This window comes from Thamnophis elegans, chromosome Z (assembly GCF_009769535.1).
Source record: "Thamnophis elegans isolate rThaEle1 chromosome Z, rThaEle1.pri, whole genome shotgun sequence".
In the NCBI taxonomy this organism is placed as follows: Eukaryota; Metazoa; Chordata; class Lepidosauria; order Squamata; family Colubridae; genus Thamnophis; species Thamnophis elegans.
The window spans coordinates 110056835-110082965 of NC_045558.1; the positions used below are offsets into that span (position 1 = coordinate 110056835).

Consider the following 26131-nt stretch of genomic DNA (forward strand, 5'->3'; position numbering starts at 1 on the left):
AAATGGAGAATAAACTGGAAAGTTTGGAGGAAGCTAACTCTAATTTAAATGCTAACATTCAAGCATTACAACAAAAAATTAGAGATACTCAAGAACAGCTCGTTATGATAAATTTTAACAGGAAGGCATTTGTAATAAGAGTTAGAGGATTGCGTGAAAAGGAGCGAGAGAATTTGAAACAGACTTTTGTTGAGGCCTTCAGCCGTGCGGTGGGAAGCCCGGGATTTAATTTTGATTGGCAGATTCGGAAAATCTATCGCCAGAATTTGTTGGTAGCGGAACAGCGACAGCTCCCGAGGGACATAATTATATATTTCTCCACAAAAGAATCCAGAAATGCGATCATACAAAAGTTTTACAATAATAGGTTGCGAGTTGATGGTCAGGATTTGACTGTTTTCAAAGAAATACCATCCCAGATGTTAAAAGCAAGAAGAGACTATACTTTCCTAATTGAAGAGCTTAGAAACCACCAGATACGGTATAAATGGGAAGCACCAGCTGGCATCACGGTCACATTTGAGAATCAAAGACTTCGTCTTAATTCCGTTTCGGAGGCTCGAGATTTTTACTATAAGACCTTGAAGGCGGGACTTCCTGACTCAGAAAAGAGGAAAGACAAGGCGGAGGGGAAGGCAAGCAGCAGACCACATGGTTGCAAGACGGAGGGTGTAGCTCTCCCCCTCCCGGAGAAGCAGAAGAGTGGAGATCGAGGATTTAGCCATGGAGTGGATGCTGAATATATATCTCATGGGACTTATATGTCTGAACTTTAATTTAAATTGTCCAGGAGAACTTTGGTTTGGGAGGAAGGGAGCTGGGTAACGCGGGGTAGGTGGAGGGGTAGCGAAAGCTTGATTAGATTATTTTGAGTTAAAAGGCAAACTGACTTTTGTGTAAATTACTATTCGAAAATAAGGTTAAGAAAGATCATTTGGAGTGACTACAGGAAGTAGTGGTAAATATCAGAGAAGTAAGGGACGAGGGTAAAATTTATGCGGAATGATTTACGTTGCTTAAACTCTATTAGAAGGGAAAGCCTGGTGAGATTATTTTGAGACAGAATGTAAACTGATTCTTGCGTAAATTATTATATGAATATGTGGAATTCCACACTGTTTAAATCCTACTAGAAGGGAAAGTTTGATGAGATTATTTTGAGCCAGATTGCATACTGATTTTTGTATAAATTTGTATAAATTTTTATTTGAATATAAGGTTAAGGAAGATGAACTGGAGAGTCTACAGGAAGTTGGGGTAAATAACAAAGAAGCAAGAGATGAGAATAATATATATATAGAATGATTTATACTGTTTAAACATTAATAAAGATGGGGGGCTGAGCTTAATCTTTTGTCTTGTCTTTATCGTCTATGTCTTCATTCTCCTCTTTAATTTTTGGGGCTCCAACCCCTTCATCTTTTGCTGTGAGGAAGCCTAGTCTTCCATCTTCTTCTTAATGCTCCCATATCTTTCCAATATATTTTGAATTTCATCCAAGATATTTTGGAATTTTAAGGCATAACCTCATCTGAATATTGATCCATGTTTCCAAAAAAGAAGGAGGAAATAAACTAAAAAAACAAAAACAAATAGCCACTGCCACTCTAGCCTTCCAGACCTCTTTTATATTTTTATTTTAGTTTGACTTGGACACAAGTTCTTACATGCTCTTCAAAGGAGAAGGGTTCTGTTGTTTCCCCTTTCTTTTCCCTGCCAAAATAGTTCTCAAAGGCACCTGTGAAAACAATTCATGCCCTTAGCTCTTTATCAGTTTCTATAAACAAGTTGCAAACCCTTCAGCTACAAAGTCAGTGAAATCATAGAAGGAAAGAGAAGAGATACATTGGTTCAAAAACTCTGGCCTCTGACCTCCAAGTGGCAGTGTTGCTACTTTTCACTTTCTAATATTTATCTCTGGCTTATAGAAAACAAAGTTCTTTAGATTTCTTTTAATGAAATTTATTAACAAGTAATAGGAAGAATTGTTAAAATAAAAGGAAGGTTTTAATCCAGAAGTAAAAAAAAATAAAGCAACAAAAAGCAGAAGAAAAAAAAAATAATTCCATTCTCTTTCAGAGGAGAAATGAGAAATGTTGGAAGCACTTCAGTCAGTTTAGGCTCTCTGTGAAGTTCCCAAAAGATGACCTAATTAATTTACGAGCCTCGAAACAAATTTCAAACAAAAAAACCATTCATTTATTAGGATCAACATCTTGGCTTGATCTTCTGTGGAGCCTAAACTGGCTTTTGCTTAATTGTGTTTGAATTTTACTCATCTATCTCCTCCCTTCTTTCATGCGTCATACATCATATTCACAAACTAGGTTGTAGAAATATGAGATCCAACTCTGGCCAAAGGTATGCATGGAATCCTCCCTTGAATGCCAACCTGATAATAATCAAGTCAACTTTTAACATGATATTTGCTGAAACGTACCAAAATCCATTTGGTACAGATTCAAATACAAACAGTTAGTACGGAGATAAGAATCACCAAATAAACTTTTCTTTTTTCTGAAATGGGCTGTTTATTGTACATTGTATACCCATAAAACAATAATCATTTTCTTTTTCATAACAACTTTCCTTTTCAGTCCAAGTATATTTAGCAGAGCCTGAGCCATACATTTCAGCATACATATATATCAGTCCATGGCATCTGAGTTTTTTTATGATCTCCAAGAGAATAAATAGGTCACAAAAAACTGGCTACAGTTCTGCCATGTAGTGAATATGTCCATAATATTTTGCCTACTTTCTTGAGGAATTTGGGATCATTCTACTGAGAATTCTAGCTAGAGATCTTCTCTCATGTCATGCTCAAACAATTCTGGGATCCCTATGTGGATGTTTAATTACTTTAATCTAGATTGCAAAGATGGTTAATATCCCAACAAATTGACATTTAAAAATATAAGTCATTTTACAGTTTTCAAAATTTAAAAGATTGATTCATCTCTATTCATCAAGTAAGTTATCTAAAGGTTTTTAAGAAATAAAATTTCCTAAATAATATCATTGTGAGAGGCTGGCTGGTTTAGTGGTTAAGCCACAAGGCTACAAACCAGGAGGCTATAAAAGTTTTACTTCTGCCATATGGGTCTTTGGGCTAGTCAATCTCTCTCCTCATCCTAGGAAGGAGGCAGTGGTGAATCATTCTGAATCTTGCCAAGAAAGCTGCAGAAACATATGACTCAACAAACAGTCAACAGTGATTCAAAGCAACTATACACATACACACAAACAAACAGATTGTAGGATGAAAGATGTATTAATCTATAGCCCCAAATCAAAAGTAACATGATATATTTTTTCTTCCAACTAATCAATATCATTAAAAGGATAAATATTTTGTTATCTTTGATATCTGATCATGAGCTGCAATTCACCAAATCTTATGATTATTTATTTGGTAAGAAAATATTATACCAAACTTTTTTGGATGCTTGGCAAAGCCATATTAGTCAATTAGGTTTGGAAGATAATATTAATGCCAAAATGTAAAGTGCATTCCTTATAATTTTTCCACATAACCTGTGTATATGTGTGTGTGTGTGTGTGTGTGTGTGTGTGTGTGTGTGTATACATACATACATACATACATGCATGCATACATACATACAATCATTTTAACACACATATAATCATTTATTTTTCTGATGAAAACAGACATTTACAAAGAGTATTTAAAGTGAACAGTAATTTAATAAATGCATGCCTATCAAACATCTTAAACATATTGTATTTCAACAATTGAACTTTCTGTTATAAAATATGCTTATGCTTTTAAAAAAAAATAGTTTCTTGAAATGTGAACAAAAATATAACACAACCTCCTCAAAGCATTTTTCACCTCTTTATTTCTCAGTGTATAGATAATAGGATTGAGCATTGGAGTCAAGATAGTATAAAAAAGAGATAAGACTTTGCGAAGTCCATTCAGTTTATTGCCATTTGGTACTACATAAATACTCATCAGTATGCCATAAAAAATAGTCACTACCAAGAGATGAGAAGAACAAGTAGAAAATGCCTTCTGTTTCCCTAGAGTAGAAGGCATTCTCATTACGGCTACAACAATAAAAGTATAAGAAGTTAGGGTTAATACAGATGGTGGAAAAGTAAATATTGAGCATAACACATAAAGAAACATTTTGAAGGCATGAGTATCACCACAAAACAGGTCTACGATTGGAAAGGTGTCACAAAAGAAATGATCTATTTTATTATCACAAAAAACTGATTGGGACATGATAAACTGTGTTACTGAAGTTGCCAGAAAGCCACTCATCCAAGAGAAGGCTATCAGTCTGAAACACATCCTATCATTCATCATGATAACATAATGGAGTGGTTTGCATATAGCTATATAACGATCATAGGACATGGCAGATAACAGATAACACTCCACAGCTCCCAAAGAACCAAAGAAATAATGTTGTACAAAGCAGGCCCTAAGTGAAATCATGTTGCTTCCAGTAAGGAAGCTGGATAACATTCGTGGTAAGATATTTGTGCTGCAGCAGGTCTCCAAACATGACAGATTTCCAAGGAAGATATACATGGGAGTGTGGAGGTGTTGATCAAGAACAACCAATAGAATAATAAGTAGGTTTCCAGCCATGGTCCCTATATAGATGATGAAGAAGAGCAGATAGAGAGGAATATGTAATATCTGATGGTTTCCAAATCCCAGAAGAATGAATTCAATGTTGTAAGTCTGATTTATGAATTCTGTAATAAATTTTCCCTGGGAAAATAAAATAACAGATATATAGACATTTTAAATTGTATTTGAATATTAATAATTCAGGTTGATAATTAGACTGTTAGTTTGAGTTCTGAGCTTGGTGATTTGGTTGCAAACATTTCATCACCATTCGAGAAAACATTGTCAGCTACATTTTGAATTTGTATTTTGAATTTGAACAATTCATAATGCACTTATAATGTCTCCTTGAATGGTGATGAAAAGTTTGCAACCAAATTGCTAAGCTCAAAGTTCAAACCAACAACCTATATTGAATTTTTTTTCTTTGATTTCAAAATATGTGATAATGAAAATAAGAAACATCTACAGAAGTCTAACTCATATTTCATCAAGGCTACTAATTCCATTATTGTAGCATTCATAAATGTTGCAAATCTTTTAAAAGTGCTTGCTCTTACAAATTTATAATAACTCATTTCCATTAATTCCAATGCAGAGAGTACAGTAAAGAAACTATAGTTGTTTTAAACAAGATAGCTGGAAATTTCTTTTTAAGATTCCCAGCAAAATATATCTATATAACAATTCTATCTATCTATCTATCTATCTATCTATCTATCTATCTATCTATCTATCTATCTATCTATCTACTAACTCCATTGTATATGGCCTTCTATAATATTTTTCTCTGCACAATATAAACATGTAATTAACAATGCATTAGGAAAATGTTTGAAGTTTCAGAATATTTTGAGCAAAGGTAGAATAAATGAATACAAAATAAATGCATCATGAAAATACATCATGAAATATGAAAGGAGAATAAATATTGGTACATTAGTTGAAGATGTAGTTTACATTATTTTAAAAAAATCAATTATTTTCAGTCTTTTAACATTGGTATTGAGTTTTCAAACTTACAGCAAAATGGCCCTACTGTTTTTTTGTTTATTGTTTATTTTGCTCTATTTTAAGGATTTCACTCTTGAGGTTCAAAGATATATGTTTCAACTAACTGTTTCTGAAAGAAATCAGTTACACAGGCTTAATTTTTTAAATCACAGAATTAGGAAGGAAAAAAAAAGTATCATGTAGTCATTACTTACTTATTTATACAGGGAAATATTTCTTCCTTAATTTCAAGAACCACTATTCAATTCTTCTAATGTTACTTACCCTAAGACTTATTACATTGATTTGACTAGGGTTAAACTAAACAACTTAGAACAAATTAAAGCAGTATTTCATTTATTTAATTCAGATCAGTACTGTAGCAAAAAATAAAGCAAAACAAAAATACCTCATCCATTATCGGTATTTGAAATTTGAGAATTGTGCATCACCATATAACTTTAATGGCCAATTAGGTTCATCTTTCTTTTCTCCTGAAACATCTTTTATAACATTTGAAAATATAGATCCAGACATGTATGTTTTATATATAGTGATTCATTTATCCATCTAGTACCAGTTTACTTGGCATTATGGTTAATGTATTTTCGATTAACTGTCCTCAGGGAAAATTTACTGAAGAGGGAACAATTAACAGCAACTAAGAATAATTAGTGATCCATTTGATCAAAACATTATACTTTATTCTATCTTAAAAGTTTGTGAGCTCTTAATGCTTACACATTAATATGGGAAAATGTTTGGTCCTCTGTGGTACAATATTTCAAAGAAGGAAATGTGTGATAGAAATCTCTTAAACATCTTAATTCCACAAAGTACTGTATGCTTAATACTACCTTACAAGGACATGTCTATGCTTTATAATAAAAGTCATTACTTGAATGCAGAAATCTTATTCTTTGCATGAAATGGCTGTTTCATTTTATTGTAAATATCTACAGGAGAAAGAAAAAAAGACCAATATTTTTGTTTTGTCAGAAAAGCACATACTATTGTTAGGAATTACTACACTATTTTAAATTGATTCTTTCCCCCAGTATAACAGGGATTTCTTGAAAGGCAGGCTCCCCCCCTCCCCGAGAAAGAGGAAGGGAAAAGAAATGTGGGGAGAGAGGAAGGGGGAGGGAGGGAAAGAGGAACAGAGATGGAGGGAAAGAGGAAGAGAGAGGAAGAGAGTGGGAGGGAGGGAGAGAGAGAGAGAGAGAGAGAGAGAGAGAGAGAGAGAGAGATTATGCAGCTTATTATACATAAGGATACAGCAACAATTAATTTGCCTGTATGGACTTGTAGATATGCTGATATGAAACTACCTTTTAAAACACACACACACACAAGCACACACAAATGTATTCACTGAGTGGAGTGAGGGAAATCCTAACATGACATTTGACATTGAAATATTTTGGCATAAACCTTATCTCTGACTTGTTCGAAACATTTACAATACAAACCTGAAGTAGAAAACTGTCACTTAAATATCATGATATATTTCATTATTCAGTTTCATAGCAAGAATGGACACTCGTATTAGAAAAAAATATATTCATTTAAAAAACTTGAACAATTAGAAGCTTAGATAAATACATTTTTATTAAGGTCGCTGATCAAATTCATAAATTTAACAGCCAGTATTATAAGCAATGCAATCTTTAAATAAATATAGTTAATACAATTGTTAATAAGAATACAAGCTTTTATTTTTAGGAATATATCATAGTTTGTTTTCAATTTTCCATTTTAGGATTGAGCATGAATAGCCCAAGACATCAAGCTACGTTTGGTTCATGATGTAGGTCTAAAATAAGGCTTACCTCTCTCTAGTCTAGTGTCTTACACACCACTAACTGTGTAGTACACATAATAAAATTCTACTCTAGTTATATTGTACATTATTATATAATAGAAGCGATATAATATAGATATCAGTGATGGCAAAACTTTTTGGCACTGAGTGTCGAAAAGGGAGTGCTTGTGCATTCGTCGGGGACACAACCTGGAAGAGGAGCTGCCAGGGGGCATGCATATGTGGGGAAATGAACTTCCCATGCATGCGACCGGCCAGTTGGTCCTACAGTTTTTGGTGCGCATGCGTGGGCAACAATCAGCTGGTCGTGTGCATGTGCATGCCAGAAAACAAAAGATCAGTTGTTCAGATTTCCAGCCAGGCAACATGGCTCTGTGTGCCATTTAAAATAGACAAAGAATATAAGAATTACCCAGTGGTTTGGTTGGTGGCTATCAATATCTATTGTTCATCAAATGCATCCATTATTCTTCCCTCCTTCTCATTAATAAGTTATATGTCAACTTGAACGTTAACATGGGCAGGGCTTATGCTATAAGAATGACAGATAGTTTTCATCTTCTTTTGGGGCAGGATAAATTCATAATTTATTGTTAAATTGTGTTAATGTATTATTTGTGAAAAATATATAGGCATCCAATAGGATATAATATAATTTATTTATCTCCCAAGTAAACAATCTTTCTGTATGCCAGCAATAGTAATTAATCTTTTTTTTTTCAAAAAAAATCTCCAATTTCTCCAATGATTTTTGGCAATGATATACAATATCAATTTGACCAATGTTTTTCTGTTGTTCTTCATATTCTCCAATTGAACCCCTAAATTCTTAGAAAGAAAACTGAAATAAATCTTTGGAAGGCATTTTTCACTTCTTTGTTTCTCAAAGTATATATTACAGGATTAAGCATGGGAGTTAGGATGGTATAGATAACAGATAACATTTTATGAAGACCACTTACTTTTATGGTATTTGGCATTGCATAGATACTCATCAGTGTGCCATAAAAAATAGTGACTACCAAGAGATGAGAAGAACAAGTGGAAAATGCCTTCTGCTTTCCTCTACTAGATGGCATCCTTACTATGGTTAAAATGATAAAAGCATATGAGGTTAGAGTTAATATAGATGGTGGAAAAGTGAATATGGAACTTAAAGTATAAAGAAAGAGTTTGAAGGCATGGGTGTCACCACAAAACAGGTCTATGATTGGGAAGGTGTCACAAAAGAAATGGTCAATTTTATTATCACATAAAGCTGATTGAGACATGATAAACTGGGTTACTGCAGTTGCCATGAAACCATTAACCCAAGAGAAGGCTATCAATTTGAAACAAGTTCTGCCATTCATCATGGTGACATAATGGAGAGGTTTGCATATAGCTAAATATCTATCATAGGACATTGCAGATAACAGGTAACATTCCACAGATACAAAAGAGCCAAACAAATAATGTTGTACAAAGCAGCCCTTAAATGAAATCATATTGTTTCCAGTAAGAAAGCTAGACAACATCTGTGGTAAGATATTTGAGCTGCAGCAGCTCTCCAAACATGAAAGGCTTCCAAGAAAAAAATATATGGGAGTCTGGAGGTGTTGATCGAGGGCAATTAATAGAATAATGAGTAGGTTCCCAGTCATGGTCCCGATGTAGATGAGAAGGAAAACTAGGAAGAGAAAAATCTTTAACATCTGATGGTTTCCAAATCCAAGCAAAATGAATTCATTGATATATGTCTCATTTTTTAATGCCGTAGTTTCAAATAACTCTTCCTGAAATAAAAGAACTATGGAAAATCATATTGATATTGCCTTTATTTTCAAAATACATTAAAATAGAAGAAACAAATATAGACTCCTAACTCATCTTTCTTTTATTTTTTTTCATGATTGATATGCTCCTGAAATTGTTCCAAACAAATTATTACGATTCTCTTAAAAGAATAAATGTAGACAACCTTATTAATTTTTTTACTTACAGACCAACATATTGTGGATTTTCTTAATTTTTTATGAACTGATAACACACACACACACACACACACACACACACACACACACACACACACCAAGACAAACCAAAGCACTTAGTGTGATCTTTATCCAAATTCATATGGTATAAAATTAGTAATGCTATTGTCATAAAGAATTAATTATTATACACATACTTTGTATGAGAGTTTGTTTCTAGAGCAAAAGATAATGTATTGCTCTAGTTGCAAAAAGAAACCATCAAATCAGCAAAAGAATCAGAAGGTGGCTTTATTATTATTTCATTAAAGAGAGAGAGGGAAAGGGGAGGGGGAGGGATGAGAGACAGAAGACGGGTCGACCAGTCACCTGAATACCATCCTATCATATGACCTGCCTGCTGGGAGAGACTGACCACCACACCATCATGTGTCCCGCAGCCCCCTTATGTTCCCAGAAATCCAGACTTCCTACTGAGACTTAGACATAATGCACTCCTAAACTAATATGATACATAGTCTTACATGCAGATGGCCTTTTGAGGGCAACCATAATGCTGATTCATTCTTCAATGAAATTGAGAATTATGGTTGTCCTCAATGTTTTTCTTCATCGAGTATTTATTGCTAGATTTTTAATCTTTCAATTTATTTTTACTACCATTTAGAAATTCAATTAATTTACATATACTGTAAATAATCTATAATTTCCATTAATTGCATATTCAGACAGTTCTTGTTGAAAACTATACACAGAGAGAGGGAGGGAGGGAGAGAGACGGAGACACATGAAAACATCATGCATGCTTTGTAGGGTAGGGAAGGGGGAAAAAGGTGTATACCTTAAATGGAATAGACATGACAAATATAAAAATGCAAATACTGTATCCAGTCCAGTATTTCAGGAGCTAAGGCAGAATTTCTTCAGAGCTCTTTTAATTAGGTAATCCATTTAAGGTTTATTATGATATCCATTTATGGTTAAGTTACATTATTTTGCCTTGCCCAGATCTAATTTTTGTCATATTTGCAATCGTGCTTTTTCTTCCTTTCAGTTCAATGTAACACCATTCAAAGGGAATCATCCATTCCTGGAACTTTATAGGCTGAGCAGACAATTATGAGCATCTTTATTTCCAATATCTCATTTCTTCCTGTATTATAGAATAAGTTTCATTGTAGCTGGAGTTATAAAGCAATTTCTCTAACAAATGAATAAAAAATAAAATTGCATTTAATTTTATTTTCCTTCCAAACAAAGCACAAATAAATGAGACAGGAATCATCAACAATTAACTGGATATGAAATTTTCTTTATATTTTATATTAGGAGTACCTATGGAAGAATATCTAATTAGCTTCTTTCTCCAGAGGTGAACCCAAGAGAGTACACTATTCTTTATAATTGTAAATTATTTAAAAACATTTTTACCTTTGGGAAATAAAAGTTAAAAATGGAAATATGATTTTTATTTAAAAATATCTAATTTAAATTAAAATAAACCATGCTTATATCATTCCATTTTTTTAATTCACTTTTCAATAATGTGAAGGTTTGTGACCAAATCACTGCTTCCTCTTTAAATCTTTGGTCAGATAAGTTGCAAAAATAAAGACTATTGGTGTGAAGTATGTTAACCTTCTCAGATATTGGAGGAGTGATATCAACAAATATTTCAGTTAAAATCAGTGGCTCCCAATGTGGGCCCCACGCCCCACAGAGGAGTAATTTGATTTTTAATGGGGGCAATTTGAACTTTGTTTAAACCAAGTTAATGGCCTTTTAGGCTTCCTCCATGTGAGTAGAGTTCACTTTTTGAGTAAGAATTATATGTAATGGGGGGGGGGCAATCATCAGGATTTTAGAGATGCTTAGGTGGGGCATAGAGAAAAAAAAGTTTAAAACCAATGATTGAAATGAATTAATTAAGCTGCTTATATTGTTAAAGTGATAAGATTGCCTAAATTATTTATTTCTTTATTAAATTTATATACTACTCATCTTACTGTGGCACTGACTTTGAAGACATTCTTGGGATTACACTAGAAATCATGGAGACTTCAACCTAAGGTCCCATCCAACTCCATTATTCTGTGTTTCATGACTTCAAATTTGGGGTGCTTCTGATATTAGACTCTTCAATCAGAAAGTCAATGTACTGAGCAATTGGAAGTTGCCTGTATTTGAAACTCTATTAGTTCCTTTCCATCCTTCACATAATGTTAAGGAAATTATCAAATTGTTATTATGTAGCAATGGTGAGTTGCAGGCAGTACGCCCCAGTAAGGGTGTACTGGAGCCTGCCCGGAGCACCAGATACTGTTCCGGTACGGTGCTCCAGAGGGTCCACCCGCCTGCCTGAGCTCCTTAAAAACCACTGGGAACACCAGGTTGAGAAGGTTTTAGAGAATGAGAAAGTCAAGATCTTGTGGGACTTCAGAATCCAGACTGACAGTCACTTGCCCACAACACACATGACATAACAATAATTGAAAAGAAAAAAAGTATGGTTCATTGACATTGCAATACCTGGAGATGCACAAATTGAAGATAAACAGCAAGAAAAAATCACAAAGTACTGAGACTTGCAAATTAAAGTTGAGCGACTGTGGAAAAAGAAATTGTGTGTTGTCCTGATTGTAATTGGAGCCCTTGGAGCAATACTCAAAGGGCTACCTCGCTATTTGATAATTTTAAATTTATCAGACTTGAACATTTTGTTTCTACAAAAAACCACCCTACTTGGAACAGTTTATATCCTTCGACGTTACCTTAACAGTTCCTAGGTCCTTGGTTAGGACTCGAGCTGTTGAGCTACCAACCAGCCCCAAAGGCTGTGAATCTCACCAAAGATTAACTACATGATAATAATAATAAGCAGAAAAAGATTCAGTCATTTTTAAATGTTAAAGCTTTCATTTTCTATTGAATTATAAGAAGTCTATAAAAAGCCAGTGTGATAAAGACAGAAGAATGTGATATAACAAAACAGCTTTTGTTTTCAATTTCCAGCTTTTATCAGTGAATAGGCTTGCCTCCTTCAAGAAACTTTTTCTTAAAACAATGTATATAGATGTACATTAGGTTTAAACTGAATGTTCTCTTTCTGGAATCTTCACAACCCCATTCTGTTACTCTTAATAAATATTATTACAGAGAACTGTAATAATTGTGCTTGACATTTAATCAGTTTTGATTTAAGCAGCCAGACAAAAAATTGCCTAGCCTAATCTAATCTAGTCTAAATTAATGCTCTGGATGAAGTAGTAATGAAAGGGAAACTATCTGCTACATCAAAAGGCTATTTTTAAAATAAAATAAAATATGGGATTCATTTATCTATTTATAAAATATTAAAATATAAAACTCTATTTTATACAGTCTGGGTTAAAGAGTAAAAAATATGTTCATTGCAATATGAGAAAACCCCATGAGAAATATATGTACTTCTGAATATCTTTCCAGCTCCATCACTATCTTTCTTACTCTTTTGGCATGAATGCAACTTGCATTTTATACAAAATACCTTTCCAATATATTTCTGCCATTCTTTAATCTTCCTATGGTTCCAGGTGTTCCAAAGATAACACAATTGAGCAGCTGAGATGAAATAAGCAGATAGCTCTTTAGATTGGTAAAGAACTGAACCATGAATAAGTTTAATAGGAATGTTGCATTTTAAATGCAATTTAGACTTAGATGAACATGCAAACTTTACAAAGATAACATTAAATGAAATAAATTATTTCTTTTAACTTTATCATTATTTTATTATTGATTTTATACATAATCTCTGCTATCATTACAAATGAACATACAATTCAATTCCATACAGAAATACAGATAACAAATATTTACATAGCAACCATAAGATAGAAACATATTACCCACCAATTAAAAATAACTTTTTGATAGCTTGCATGGGAAACTAATATAGTTTTCAATTCTGACTTTTCATATGAATTTGAACAAAAATCAATGACAAGATTCTTTTCAAGGCAACTTTCACTTCTTTATTTCTCAGAGTATATATAATAGGATTAAGCATAGGGGTTACAATGGTATAAGTGACAGAGAACACTTTATGAAGACCATTAACTTTTATGGCATTTGGTATTGCATAGATACTTATCAATGTGCCGTAAAAAATGGTGACTACCAAAAGATGAGACGAACAGGTGGAGAATGCTTTTTGTTTCCCTGTGGTAGACTGGATTTTCATTATAGTTGAAATAATATAAATGTATGATGTTAAAGTCAATGTAAAGGGAGGAAAAGTGACTACAGAGCTAACAATATAGAGAGATAATTTTGATACATATGTGCCACTGCAAGATAGTTCTATAACTGGAAGTGTATCGCAAAAGTAATGATCAATGTTATTGTTAACACAAAAGGTGAGTTTGGACATTATGATAATTATCAAACTGCTTGCAAAAGTGCCACTTATCCAAGAGATGGCAATCAACAGGAGACACAACTTCCCATTCATTATGGTGACATAATATAATGGCTTACATATAGCCAAATATCTGTCAAAGGACATTGCAGATAATAAACAGCATTCTACAGCTCCTAAACAACCAAATACAAATTCTTGCACAAAGCATCCATTGATTGAAATAGTCTTAGTCCCTGTAATAAAATGGGAAAGCATTCTTGGCAAGATATTTGAACTACAACAAATTTCTAAGCATGAAAGATTCCCAAGAAAAAAATACATTGGTGTATGAAGGTGATGATCTGTAACAACCAGTAGAATAATGAGGATGTTTCCAGCCATAGTAATAGCATAAATGAGAAGGAACAATGTGAACAGAGGAGGATGAAGAAATTTCTGTTCTCCAAATCCCAACAAAATGAATTCAGTTACATGTGACTGATTTTCCACTTCTGAATGTTCAAATAACTGTACCTGCAAAAAATATTACTTGTAAATCATAGTTACTGTTGTGTCTTTGATCCTAACATATCTGTCTCAAAACTGACTTGTAGAAAGATCAATTACTTATGCATGCATGCATGCATGTATGCATGTATGTATGTATGTAATTACAAATACAGATAAAACCATTATGTACAATATGATATAATTATGCATGGCAATTCAGTCTTTAGATACAGCTGAGAATCTGATCTGACTATTTTTAATATCACCTATAAAAATGTTACCTTTCTTTCACAGAAAAAGGTATCATATTGCTTAGAATATATTTTGTTTGCTGTAATGAATTATTGAGTTAATACATTCGTTGTTGATCAAAATTATGTGTATAAAACAAAATTGAAAAACATAGCAATAGATATTTAATTTTCTTTTATAAAATAAAATTAAATTTTTCTTTTATTTACAGACATTTCTAGAAGTTATTGTCTTTTCAATTTTATAGTGATGCTTATGAAATACAATAAATATAATACAAGCTATGTGAACATTTTAGAAAAATTGTAAATTAATGAAATTTGGCCTAGACTTCTCTGTAATATTCAGCCAGGTTAGTCAAGAAACAAAGAGCTATGCTGATGTTAACATTAATTAATTTTTACCTAATCAATCTTTTTTTTTACCCAGAATATTTTGTATTATTCAATAATGCTGTGCATGGTATCTTAGCTTAGCCTTAGAGCAGTTAGCTTTCCTGGTTTTACTGTTCCTTCCTTTTTGTTTTCACTAGTTGCTTCTGCCTTGACATCACATTCTGTCTTTACTAAGAGATGAAAGTTTCTGTGAGAAGACTTCAAAGTTCTATTGGCACTTCTGGTATTCGCAAAAGTGGGTGCCTCTTTTATTTTTTTGCAAGTGCCAATAGGTATAATGGTTTATGTGTATGTGTGTGATTTCACAGTCTATGTTTAGTGTTTCAAAATCTTGGAGGGTGTTGAGAAGAGTTTGTGAAGCAGAGAGAAACACAGTGATTGCTGCTCTTAGAAACAAGAGGATGGAATCATTTACAGTTTCAGTTGTATGATAGTCAAAAAGTGAAGTAATCTCTAAACACTTGCACAGCTCTATTACTTAATGGAATGAGTTGATTCAGGAAACAGCCTAGATATGTAATATGAAGCTATGTTTTTTCTTATCATCATCATCATCATCATCATCAATCAACAACAACAACAACAACAACAATAACAACAGAGACCAGGTTTAATTTTGAAGCTAAATGGAGGAAGAAATGAAGATACACTGAAGAATAAAACAAAACAAAACTCTTTTGAGATAATTTCCCAAGGCTTACAGGGCAGCCACATCTCTTATTGACCACAGTGAATAGATGATTGATTTTATGAAAGGATTAATTCTTGGGGTGTTTGTGGTACACATCTTACTTTTATGAGGACATGGTTTAAAAGATCCTTTGACTCAATGCTCTCAGTGTTATAAATAACAACAGATGTAAATGTTTAGCTAAATTCTCTGATTTATTTCTTTGCTCTTAAACCCCTTTTTAAAAGCAAAAACAAAAAAACAAACAGCATATATGAACCGCTGCCCCTGAAACTAATCATTTACATATGTATGCAAATAATTCTAGGCCACAGTCCAGACAATGATGATGAGTGATGAGCAGTAAATAATAACAATAATAATAGCCACATACCTTTGATGGAGTAATCATCATTTCAGAGTTATTTAGGAATGTAAAGCGACTTCTTCAGAAAATTCTTTGCTATATGCATTTTCATAGAGTTTCCCCCCCAAAAATGTTTAAAATCTCCGAGTTTTGTCAGTCACTTTTGACCATATCCAGCAATGCACAACCATCTTTGGCACTGAAATAAGATAATTTGAGAAATTCATGTTTAGTATTTGTTTCAACACTTAACCTATTTCTTTACAATTTCATATTTCTTTAACAAAACCAGAGTAAGTACATTTTACCTATATTTATACAATCAAGGAAATATTTCTGATCCCATCTGTAATTAGATCAAATTACAGCTAATGACATCAACAAACATTCTTAGGTCATTTTAATATGTATGTATCAACTCTGGAGAGAAGACAGAATCTTTCCCCCCTTGGCTTATATATTCCAAAGATACTAATATAACAATAATAAGAACCATAATTCTCATAAGACATAGCAAACACAGAAGAATTGATTAGAGACAGCAAAACATATTATAGGACTTACTGACAGATTAATTCTACAGATGTATAGACAGAAAAATATTGAAGTGGATCTAGGATTTATAAATGGATTAACAACTTCAACTGGAACAAGTACAGTTTTGATTTATTTACTTTTAATTCACTCTTTAACACTCCATCTTAAAAAGTTTATGTACAGTGATAAAACATTTCACAAAGCTGGGTTGACTGAGTTATGTGAATTTATGAATTTATTATTTATTTATTTATGAATTACTGAATTTACTGTATGAATGCATTCATTCATTTGTTTAAAAGGTGAATACTCTTGTCTAACTCCCAACAATTTAACTTTGACTAGCATACAGCAATAAGCAATAAATCACAACTCACATATGCACACAGGCACACCTGCACACATAAAACATGTACAGTATAAAAACATGTATAATATTTAATACAAAATACAAAATGTGATCAAGTACCTAACAAAAGCACATCAACCAGCAGCCCAGATTTGCTTAAAATGGATAGCCATATGTATCTTCTAAATAAATACAATCAATAAATCAATAGGGATCTTCACTCAAATAGCCCCAATATTTAGGGCAATGTCTGTCTGTCTGTCTGTCTGTCTGTCTGTCTGTCTGTCTGTCTGTCTGTCTGTCTGTCTGTCTGTCTATCTATCTATCTATCTATCTATCTATCTATCTATCTATCTATCCCTAACATTTCCTGTGCACAGAAATATTATAGTCCCATTTTACTGATCAGATGTATCCAATTAACTGTGAATGACATCTTCAGAAGGTGTAACTTTGCAATCTGTATTCCCTTGAAATTCTCAAATGCTCTTTTTAGTATAATTGTTTCTGTGTACTATGTGTATTATTTTAATTATAGGTAGGTGTTCTATATTAACCTGGTCCAATCATAGAATCAATCTGATTGTCCTGTCTTATTCAAAATTCAGTTTCCTCCAAGTGATGTTGCTTTGGTTTAAGGCACTATATTTATTTATCTTTACAAGTTGGCTAAAGTGCTTATTCCTTTATACTATTTAAATATTATCTCCTATTTGTGGAAATACTTCATAGGTAACCAAAAGGTTCTAGTGCTTAAATGTTTCCAGGATCATGTTATCACTAACTATGAGATCTGCTCACACCCACATTTAAACAGAATTATTTCTTGACAATCTTGTAAATTGAAATAGTAGTTTATGACATCAAAGACACAAACTCCCCTAATATTTATGCACTGTGGACTGCAAGCTGGTAGATGCTTCCCCATGTTTCATGTGCAATTCTATATTGGTGTTGATGATTTGAGCAAAATGCAGTAAGTAGACTTCTAATGACTAGCGGCATACAGACAAATAAGGAATAGCACATATGATTCTTTTAAAGATCACCTGTAACTTTTAGCATAGTTCTGGTAGACTTGTCATATAAAAATATTTGTGCACTGATATATATTTTAAACATCATTTTTCATCATTTACAAAGTATTTTATTTTATCATGCTTTGGTAAGAGGAAGAAAACATAAGTTTGGAAAAACATTTTATAACACAAATGTCAAACAAGATCAATAAAAATGTGAACTCTTTAAAATTAAAACCACATATTTAAAACTGGATTTATTTTTCTCCAAAGAGTTACAACAATTAGTTTTATCACTTCAGAAAGATATAATTGTTGATACCACATGCTTCCAATCAGTATATTATATAGTTCAAAATGTGAGAATAAGAGATTAAACTGCAGGATTTTCTATATACGAAATAAAATGCAAAAATTCTACCAAGTATTCTAGCTATTCCCATATTTTAAATCAAGAATGTTGGAACTTTTGTATAAAGTTGAACAATGTGGTGCACAAATTTGGAGTTCTATGACAAGATAATATAGATCTAGCTGAATTTTTGCTTACTTAAAAGTTTCATTTTCTTTCCAAATCTACACTGATTAAAACCAGTACTTACTTTACCTATCAAAAACACCACCACATTGCCTCTTTTGGAAGTTGCACTGCTAGATAAATTTCTCAAAGTGAAATTTAGGATGGACATTTGTTTTGGAGTCCAAATAATTGTATGTGTTCAAAGAATAAAAAGAGAAATAAATGGCTGATATGACACAAATCTGGATTTCAAATCTTACATCAAAATCTATTTGTAAGTAAAAAAAAATAGATGTGAGTTTTTATGTGACAGTTTATGCTCCTGGGACACAGATTGAGAGGACAAAAAGAATGGAATTGTTCAGTCAGTGTGTATTAACTAAAAGAAATGGAAGGTCACAAGAAACATGGCAAACAGGCATGAAGCATGTCTTAAATGGAGATGCCTCATTAATCTGAACACCATTATCCCTAGCTTGTCCTATAGTTGCTGCTCATATTTATCTTAAAATTACAACATAACTGATTACAAGTTGAATAATTATTTAAATCATGAATTAATACTTATTTTAAAATGCATATCAAAATAAACATGTTGAACAAAACATACCAGTATGTATATAATATGCAGTTCCAGACTTACCTTTGAATAGTTTTTTTGTTTGTGTTGACTTATTCCCTTTTTTAATATTTGTTAATGCAAAAAAAGGAAATCAAACCAAGATATGAATAAAGTCATATGCATATAAGAAATAAAGCAGGTAAAGCAGGAATTAATGGCTTCAGACTACAGAAAACAGGATCTCAACAGAGATGGCACTACCAAGTTTACCAAGAGAACAGCCAACACCTCATTATTCAGACAATCACAGGGATTTAATTGTTTTGTATGGACAGACTGAAGAAACAATCTTAGTAACACGTGCAACCAAAAGGCCTAAGTGTCTAAAGAATCAGGCTTTAGTTGAGTCCTGGCATGAAGTGTAACAATAAAAACGACACAGCCCAGAACAACTTTTGCACTATTTCTGAAAAAGTATATTTCTGAAAAGTTAAATATAAGTTTGATAATTTAACAGAAACAATGATGTTGATTAGAAACTCTAATTATTACATAACTAATATAATTTTAATGTGTCCTAAAATTGAAATTGGCATATATTAGTACTGGGTTTGCTAACAGATATTGATGTAATTTATAAAAGATTGACATAATTTTTCAACTAACCTACCTAACACTCTTTTAAAAAATTCCAATAATGACAATTTGGAACAACAGACATGAAGTTTTGAATGTGAATTGAAGATTGTGATATGCAAAAGACAAATTGTTGGATTCAGCATTTTTTAATGGGCACCACAAATTAATATGTGCCTCTTCTGGCATAATAATTTCTGAATAAAAGGGCTTACTCATATTTACTTTCTATGGTCTTTTTTAATTTAAAAAAACCCAAATGTTTAGTAGTAGTATCAACATTAATATTATCACTATTGTTATTTATATGGAGTATATAATAAGCAAACATTTGATTTTAATAAGTATCAAAATATTTATTTATTTCTTGAGACATTTTCCAATTGCCTGGTGATGTTTGTTTGCAGAAGACTATTGATATGACCATTTACCTGATTTCTAACCCATCTTATGACTATAGACCTCTGAAGAGAATCCTTTACCTCTTTATTTCTTAGGCTGTATATGAGAGGGTTGATCAAAGGTGTTAGGATTGTATAAAAGGCAGAAATGACTTTGTTCCAGTTGCTCAAGGAATTTGAATCTGGTAAGGCATATGCAACAGTGATAGATCCATAATAAATAGTTACCACAATGAGATGAGAAGAACAAGTGGAAAAGGCCTTTTGTTTTCCAATAGTAGATGGAATTTTAAAGATAGTAGATATTATAAATGTGTATGACAATAATGTTAGTGTAAATGGGGGAAGAGTAAACAGAGATACAAAAGTTAAAATTAAGATTCTTAAAAGAAGAGTATTGCTGCAAGACAACTGCATAATTGGGTAGGTATCACAAAAGAAATGGTCAATTTCATTTGGACCACAGAAGACTAACCGTGACATTAATATAATTGTTATAGTACTGGCAATGAATCCAGTTACCCAAGATCCAGCTGCCAGGAGGAGACACAACTTACCATTCATTACAAAAACATAATGAAGTGGTTTACATATAGCCACATATCGATCATAGGACATTGCTGAAAGGAGATAACATTCCACAGCTGCTAGGTATGCAAAGAAATAATGTTGCACAAAGCAGCCATTGATTGATATTGATCTGTCCCCACTGAAGAAACTAGCCAACATTCTGGGTAAAATAGCAGAACTATAAAAAGACTCTAAGCAGGATAAATTCCCAAGGAAGAAATACATAGGAGTATGAAGATGTCTGTCAGTTGCCACCAGTAGAACAATAAGGATATTTCCAGCAATGGTCATGATGTAGATTATAAGGAATACTAGCAGCAAAATAATCCTTATGTTCTGAATATGTGTAAATCCCAGCAGAATGAATTCTTTGATAACAGTTTGATTTTGCAGTCCTAGAGTTTCAACAACCTGCATCTGTGACAAACAGCAGAATAGCAATCTTTAGTTGTTACAAACATTACATAGTATCTTCTTATTTCCATTACTCATTAATATAAAACATACTTTCAATTTGTAAATAAATAAATAAGGTCAGTTGTCATCTGGTAGTGTCACAAAGTATTAGAATTATAGATAAAATGCTTGTATAGTTGTAAAAACTTTGTTTCAGAAGGCAACTTCTGAAAACTGAAAATCTCTAGAAATAAGAGGAAAATAAATAAATAAACAAGCAAATAAATAAGAGTACCAAATTAATAAACATAACTCATATTATTATAGTGTCATGGTTATTGATAAAAGGTTTCTCCACTCTGGAAATTTCAACATTTGTATAATAAGAAAGTAGGCTGACAAAATCACATTTCTATTTAATAATCTTATTTAGATGTTACCATATGTCTTTTACTTTCTTACAGGAATTTTTTAATAGCAGTTTCTGTTAAAGAATTCATAGATGCAACTAAGTTTTCTGAAAAATGACCAAAACAATGATTACACTTTAAACAGAAAATAGTGGATATAAGCAACTAGAAAATAAGCTATGTGTAAAGTAACTATCAACTCTTTATTTTATATTAATATTGAGTTATAATGTATGTTACAAAGAAGACTTCAATTTTAATATAGTTTTCAACAACATAAGTGCTTCCTTGGGAATTCAATATGCCTGTAGAAGGGGAATTTACAAAATCCAATGGGAATATACTTTCATAGCCTAGGTTGTTATTCCATAATGAGTACAACAAAAATATATTTTCCTTTCCTTCAATTTTTTGAAATGAGAGCAATGTATTATAGATTAATCTAGTGGACACTTGTTATTTTAAGAGTATTTTTTAAAAAAATCCTTCTTTCTGAATCAAAACATGTACCTTTTCTAAGCCATGGAGAACTCACTGATAATATAAACACAAAGGTGAGGCATTTGAAATTATAAAGAGGTCACAATTTTAAACACCCATAAAGAATTCCCAAACATTATAGAAAATAATATGTAAGGATATTTTTTAAAACAGTCAGACAATCAAATCTTTATTTTGGTCATAGATCAGTATATAATAGAAGTGAGAAAAACCCATTTAATAATACTATTGGAACTTAACAGAGGTGAAAGAAAACTAAAAGTTAGAGTTCCTAAAATAATACTATAAAATAAAAGTTAAAATATATCTATAAAAACATAATAAAACTAAATTCTCAGAGTTTACAGAATACCTTTACAATCACCCAAAACTGACTGAGTGGATAAATGATAAATTGATTTCCCCTAAGATGACTAGGGAAAATTGGGAATGGGTTTATCATATTTAACTGGAAAATAACTTCATTTGGGTTATTTTGGGAAGATACCTCAAATTTGGAGAATGGATTTATTCTCCATTCTGAGAGAACAATTGAAAAGAAATGGTATTAAAGAAGCAAACATTGGATATTTGGTCCAGGATAAATTAGTGTTATTGTTGGACTGGATAAGAAGCTGTGGCAACCTTTTTATGAATTTCATACAATGAGTTCTATACAATTGTTTATTAAGAGAGGGTTTTAAAAGTTTACTCTTGTCTTATTTTGTGGTGGTGTTGCTCTATTTGTTAACTGTTTTGTGATTAATTTGGTAGATAGATAATAGGTTAATAATATGTAAATAAAATTACCATATATTTTGGAGTATAAGATGCACTGGAGTATAAGACCACCATGATTTTGAAGAGGCAAATTTAAAATAAAAAGGTTTTGCACTCTGAAGACCTCCCCAAAATGGGCTTGTTTTCCCCCCCAAAAAGGGCATGGATAGCCTTTAGGAGGCTTATAAAGTGCTCCTGGGGAGGGGGAGTGGAGGGGCCCGAAAACAAGCAAATAACAGACTCATTCTTTTTCCAAAAAAGGGCATGAATAGCCTTTAGGAGACTTATAAAGTGCTTCTGGGGGCTGGGGGCAAAATATTTGCTTATTTCTGCCCTCCCCAGCTCCCAGGAGCATTCTGGAAGCCTTCTAAAGGCTATGTATGGCCATTTTGTGAAGAGACAGGGTTTTTGAGAGGAAAAAAATGCTGTATTCAGTGTATAAGATGCACCCAGATTTCCAGTCTCTTTTTTGAGGGAAAAAGGTGTGTCTTATACTCCAAAAAATATGGTAGAAATTTAAAAACTTTTTGGCACTACTTTTTAAGATGTGGGAAATTAACATTGTTGAAATATATTTATCAGTATTCAACTAAAGGAAGATGTGTATGTGTTTGTCTGTTTCTAATGCACTTTTTAATGTTTGTTTGTTCCTGTAAAAATAGTTTTGTATTTAACTTTTTAAAAATAAAATAAAAATTACTTTTAAAAAAGCATTCATTATGATCAATAACAGAGGTCAATAAAGGAGAATTTCTAAACTATATTGGTAGTAGAAAGACATATGTAGTGGTCTTGCTGGTGTTGTGATATGGACAGGTTCTCAGATATAGACTATGCACTTTAGCAAATCTTCCATTAAGAATTTCAAAAGATAAAACATACACCTTTTCCAAGAAATAACTTATAACCATTTAATACATTCTGAAAATTCAAGTTTATTGAAAATACACATAGAGAATATACAATATATTTCCAGAGCATAGCAATAATTTGTTTTTGTTGGAAGACCGCAATTTTCATAATCTTGACCATTTCCTATTTTATTTCTCTTTGGTGTTGATTATATATTTTACGTCAGACAAAGAAAAACTGTAAACATATGGAGGGGTTTTTAAATAATTTGTTTAACACAAACAAATGTATTCAGTTTGCATTTAATGTGAAGATATGTTTGATATTTTCTGAATAATTTGATGCACATCTTTGTTTCTGAATTGTGAGGTTCTATTTTCCAAAGAACAGAAAGAAGCTAAAATCCATAATTAAGAATACTGTTACCAAACTAGACTCCCTCTTTTTCTCTGTGTGTGTACATTGATGCACAGAAACAGGTAATCATCTTTAAAATATATAAAAGAGACTAGATTAGGCGAGTCACAAACATGCACATAAATTTGACTTTTTTCAGAATTACAAACTAATTCAGAAATAAGATATCATGAAAAACTTGGGGGGTGTCAAATTTAGCTATGCCTGCTTCCTATCTTTACTTATGAATGGAGATAAAGGAAAATAAAGGAAAATATTCAATAATAAATGATAACCAATGTCTAAAATAGGATGGATCTATATGTACACTCTCATTAGTGATGTGGAAAAATAGATGGGCCAACATTTCATAACATTAGTAGCCTTCTATATGATGATTTTCACTAGAAATATTCATTTCAATAATCATAGAAAGATAAACTATAAAAAGAGTAATTATCATATTGAGGATAGACAATTCTTAAAGGACTTAGACCTACTTAGCTTTGTAGATATTGGATAACAAATTGACATATAACTGACCTATATGTTTTCTCAGTGCTTTCTTTACTTCAGTGTTTCTGAGACTGTAAACAAGTGGGTTTATCATGGGTGTCAAAACAGCATAGAAGACAGAAAACACTTTATTAAGGTTCCTCAGTGTATCAGTATTGGGTAAGATATAGACAATTGTTATGGTGCCATAAAAAATGGTAACCACAATAAGGTGAGAGGAACATGTAGAAAAAGCTTTTTGTCTACCACGGCTGGAAGTAATTTTCAGGATAGCAGTGATAATGCAACTATATGAAATTACAGTCAGCAAAAATGGAGGTATGGTAAATAAAAATGAAATAAGATAAATTAGAATTTTTAGAAGATGGGTATCATTGCAAGACAATTCTATGAGTGGGAAGACATCACAAAAGAAATGATTAATTTCATTTGGACCACAAAAATCTAAGTTGGACACTAATGCAATTGTAATAGAAATAGCCAAAAATCCACTAAGAAAACAGCTGCTAACTAATTGTACACAGTATTTACCACTCATTTGATTTGCATAATGTAAAGGGTGACAGATAGCTAAATACCGATCATATGACATTACAGATAAGAGATAACATTCAACAGCTCCTAATGAGGCAAAGAAATAGTGTTGAACAAAACACAGTTGGAATGAGATGGATCTGTCCCCAGTTTGAAGACTGATCAAAGCTTTGGGAAGCACAGTAGAACTATAGCATGTCTCTACACAGGAAAAATTTCCAAGAAAGAAATACATTGGTGTATGAAGATGTTTATCTTTTATAACAAGCACAACTATCAGAATATTCCCAGCCAAAGTTATCAGGTAAATTAAAAGAAAGAAAAAGTAAAAAAGAAATTGTAGCTCTTGGGGATTCATGAATCCTATAAGGATGAATTTGGTAACGTTTGTTGACATTTCTATATCAACTTTCTTTAAGGGTTGCATCTGTGGATAAAACATATTTGCATATAGTGAGATATTAGTATGAAAGAAACATATGTAGAAACCTCATAGTACCATCTTTCACTGACTTAATCATTAATCATTACCTTAGATTCAGATTCACTAATGAATAAGCAATACAGCAGAGGAAGAAATTGTGAAAATTCCAGAATTCATAGAAATGTCAAAACTGACATGTTTCATCAGGGAAAAATCAACAAAAACTTTTCTAAAAGTTTGGAACTTTCATATAGATATTTTGTCGAATGAAGAAAAAATAAATTATTATTTTGAAGGTTAAGAAAGGTGTGTATTAAATGAGGGATGAAGGGACTTCCATCCAATAGGAAAGGAGTGTTATTGAAAGGAGTTCAAAATTCATTTACTTCTTTTTTAACTTTAATTTTTTATTCATTTTTTATTTTCCTTCCTTCTTGTAATTTCTGTTCTACTCTATTAAATAATTCTTAATAAATATAAATATTTTTAAAAAGATAAGTTCATAGCAACCACAGTACATTAATTTATAATTATAACATCTGTATTGTAAACTTCTGAGTATATGATGCTTCCCAGTTTTTGTCTCCATTCCATTATAAAACTGTACTCACTAATCAGTTAAGGATTTAAACCCTATTTGACTTGCTAAGTTATTCCTATATGTTATCAATTATATTACAAAAACTCCAAAACATTTATTAGGGTACATTACTTGTTTGAATTCACATTGATTTTTACCTATGTTCCTTTCTGGAAGTTTCAACTAATAAA

The 26131-nt window shown here is 32.1% G+C and overlaps 5 protein-coding genes across 5 annotated transcripts; all 5 read right to left on the reverse strand.

Annotated features, from left to right (window-relative positions):
• Positions 1–3781: 3781 nt before the first annotated feature.
• Positions 3782–6023, reverse strand: LOC116521362 (olfactory receptor 2AP1-like). Its single transcript, XM_032236041.1, has 2 exons — positions 6015–6023; positions 3782–4753 (listed from the first exon to the last, which is right to left on the reverse strand). The coding sequence occupies exons 1-2, from the start codon at positions 6021–6023 to the stop codon at positions 3782–3784; spliced, it is 981 nt and encodes a 326-aa protein (XP_032091932.1).
• A 2228-nt stretch (positions 6024–8251) lies between these two features.
• LOC116521363 (olfactory receptor 2AP1-like) lies at positions 8252–10262 on the reverse strand. Its single transcript, XM_032236042.1, has 2 exons — positions 10245–10262; positions 8252–9205 (listed from the first exon to the last, which is right to left on the reverse strand). Exons 1-2 carry the CDS (start codon positions 10260–10262, stop codon positions 8252–8254), a joined length of 972 nt encoding a protein of 323 aa, XP_032091933.1.
• Positions 10263–13343: 3081 nt separating this feature from the next.
• On the reverse strand, positions 13344–16023 carry LOC116521364 (olfactory receptor 24-like). The gene is made up of 2 exons (XM_032236043.1): positions 16006–16023; positions 13344–14318 (listed from the first exon to the last, which is right to left on the reverse strand). The coding sequence occupies exons 1-2, from the start codon at positions 16021–16023 to the stop codon at positions 13344–13346; spliced, it is 993 nt and encodes a 330-aa protein (XP_032091934.1).
• Positions 16024–19957: 3934 nt separating this feature from the next.
• Positions 19958–20989, reverse strand: LOC116521365 (olfactory receptor 6B1-like). The gene has a single exon (XM_032236044.1). It carries the CDS (start codon positions 20987–20989, stop codon positions 19958–19960), a length of 1032 nt encoding a protein of 343 aa, XP_032091935.1.
• Positions 20990–24382: 3393 nt separating this feature from the next.
• Positions 24383–25378, reverse strand: LOC116521366 (olfactory receptor 5B21-like). Its single transcript, XM_032236045.1, has one exon. It carries the CDS (start codon positions 25376–25378, stop codon positions 24383–24385), a length of 996 nt encoding a protein of 331 aa, XP_032091936.1.
• Positions 25379–26131: the final 753 nt, after the last annotated feature.

Excerpts from the sequence above, each read along its gene's own strand:
- LOC116521365 (XM_032236044.1), bottom strand. The coding sequence starts at position 20,989 with ATGCAGGTTGTTGAAACTCTAGGACTGCAAAATCAAACTGTTATCAAA.
- LOC116521366 (XM_032236045.1), bottom strand. The coding sequence starts at position 25,378 with ATGTTTTATCCACAGATGCAACCCTTAAAGAAAGTTGATATAGAAATG.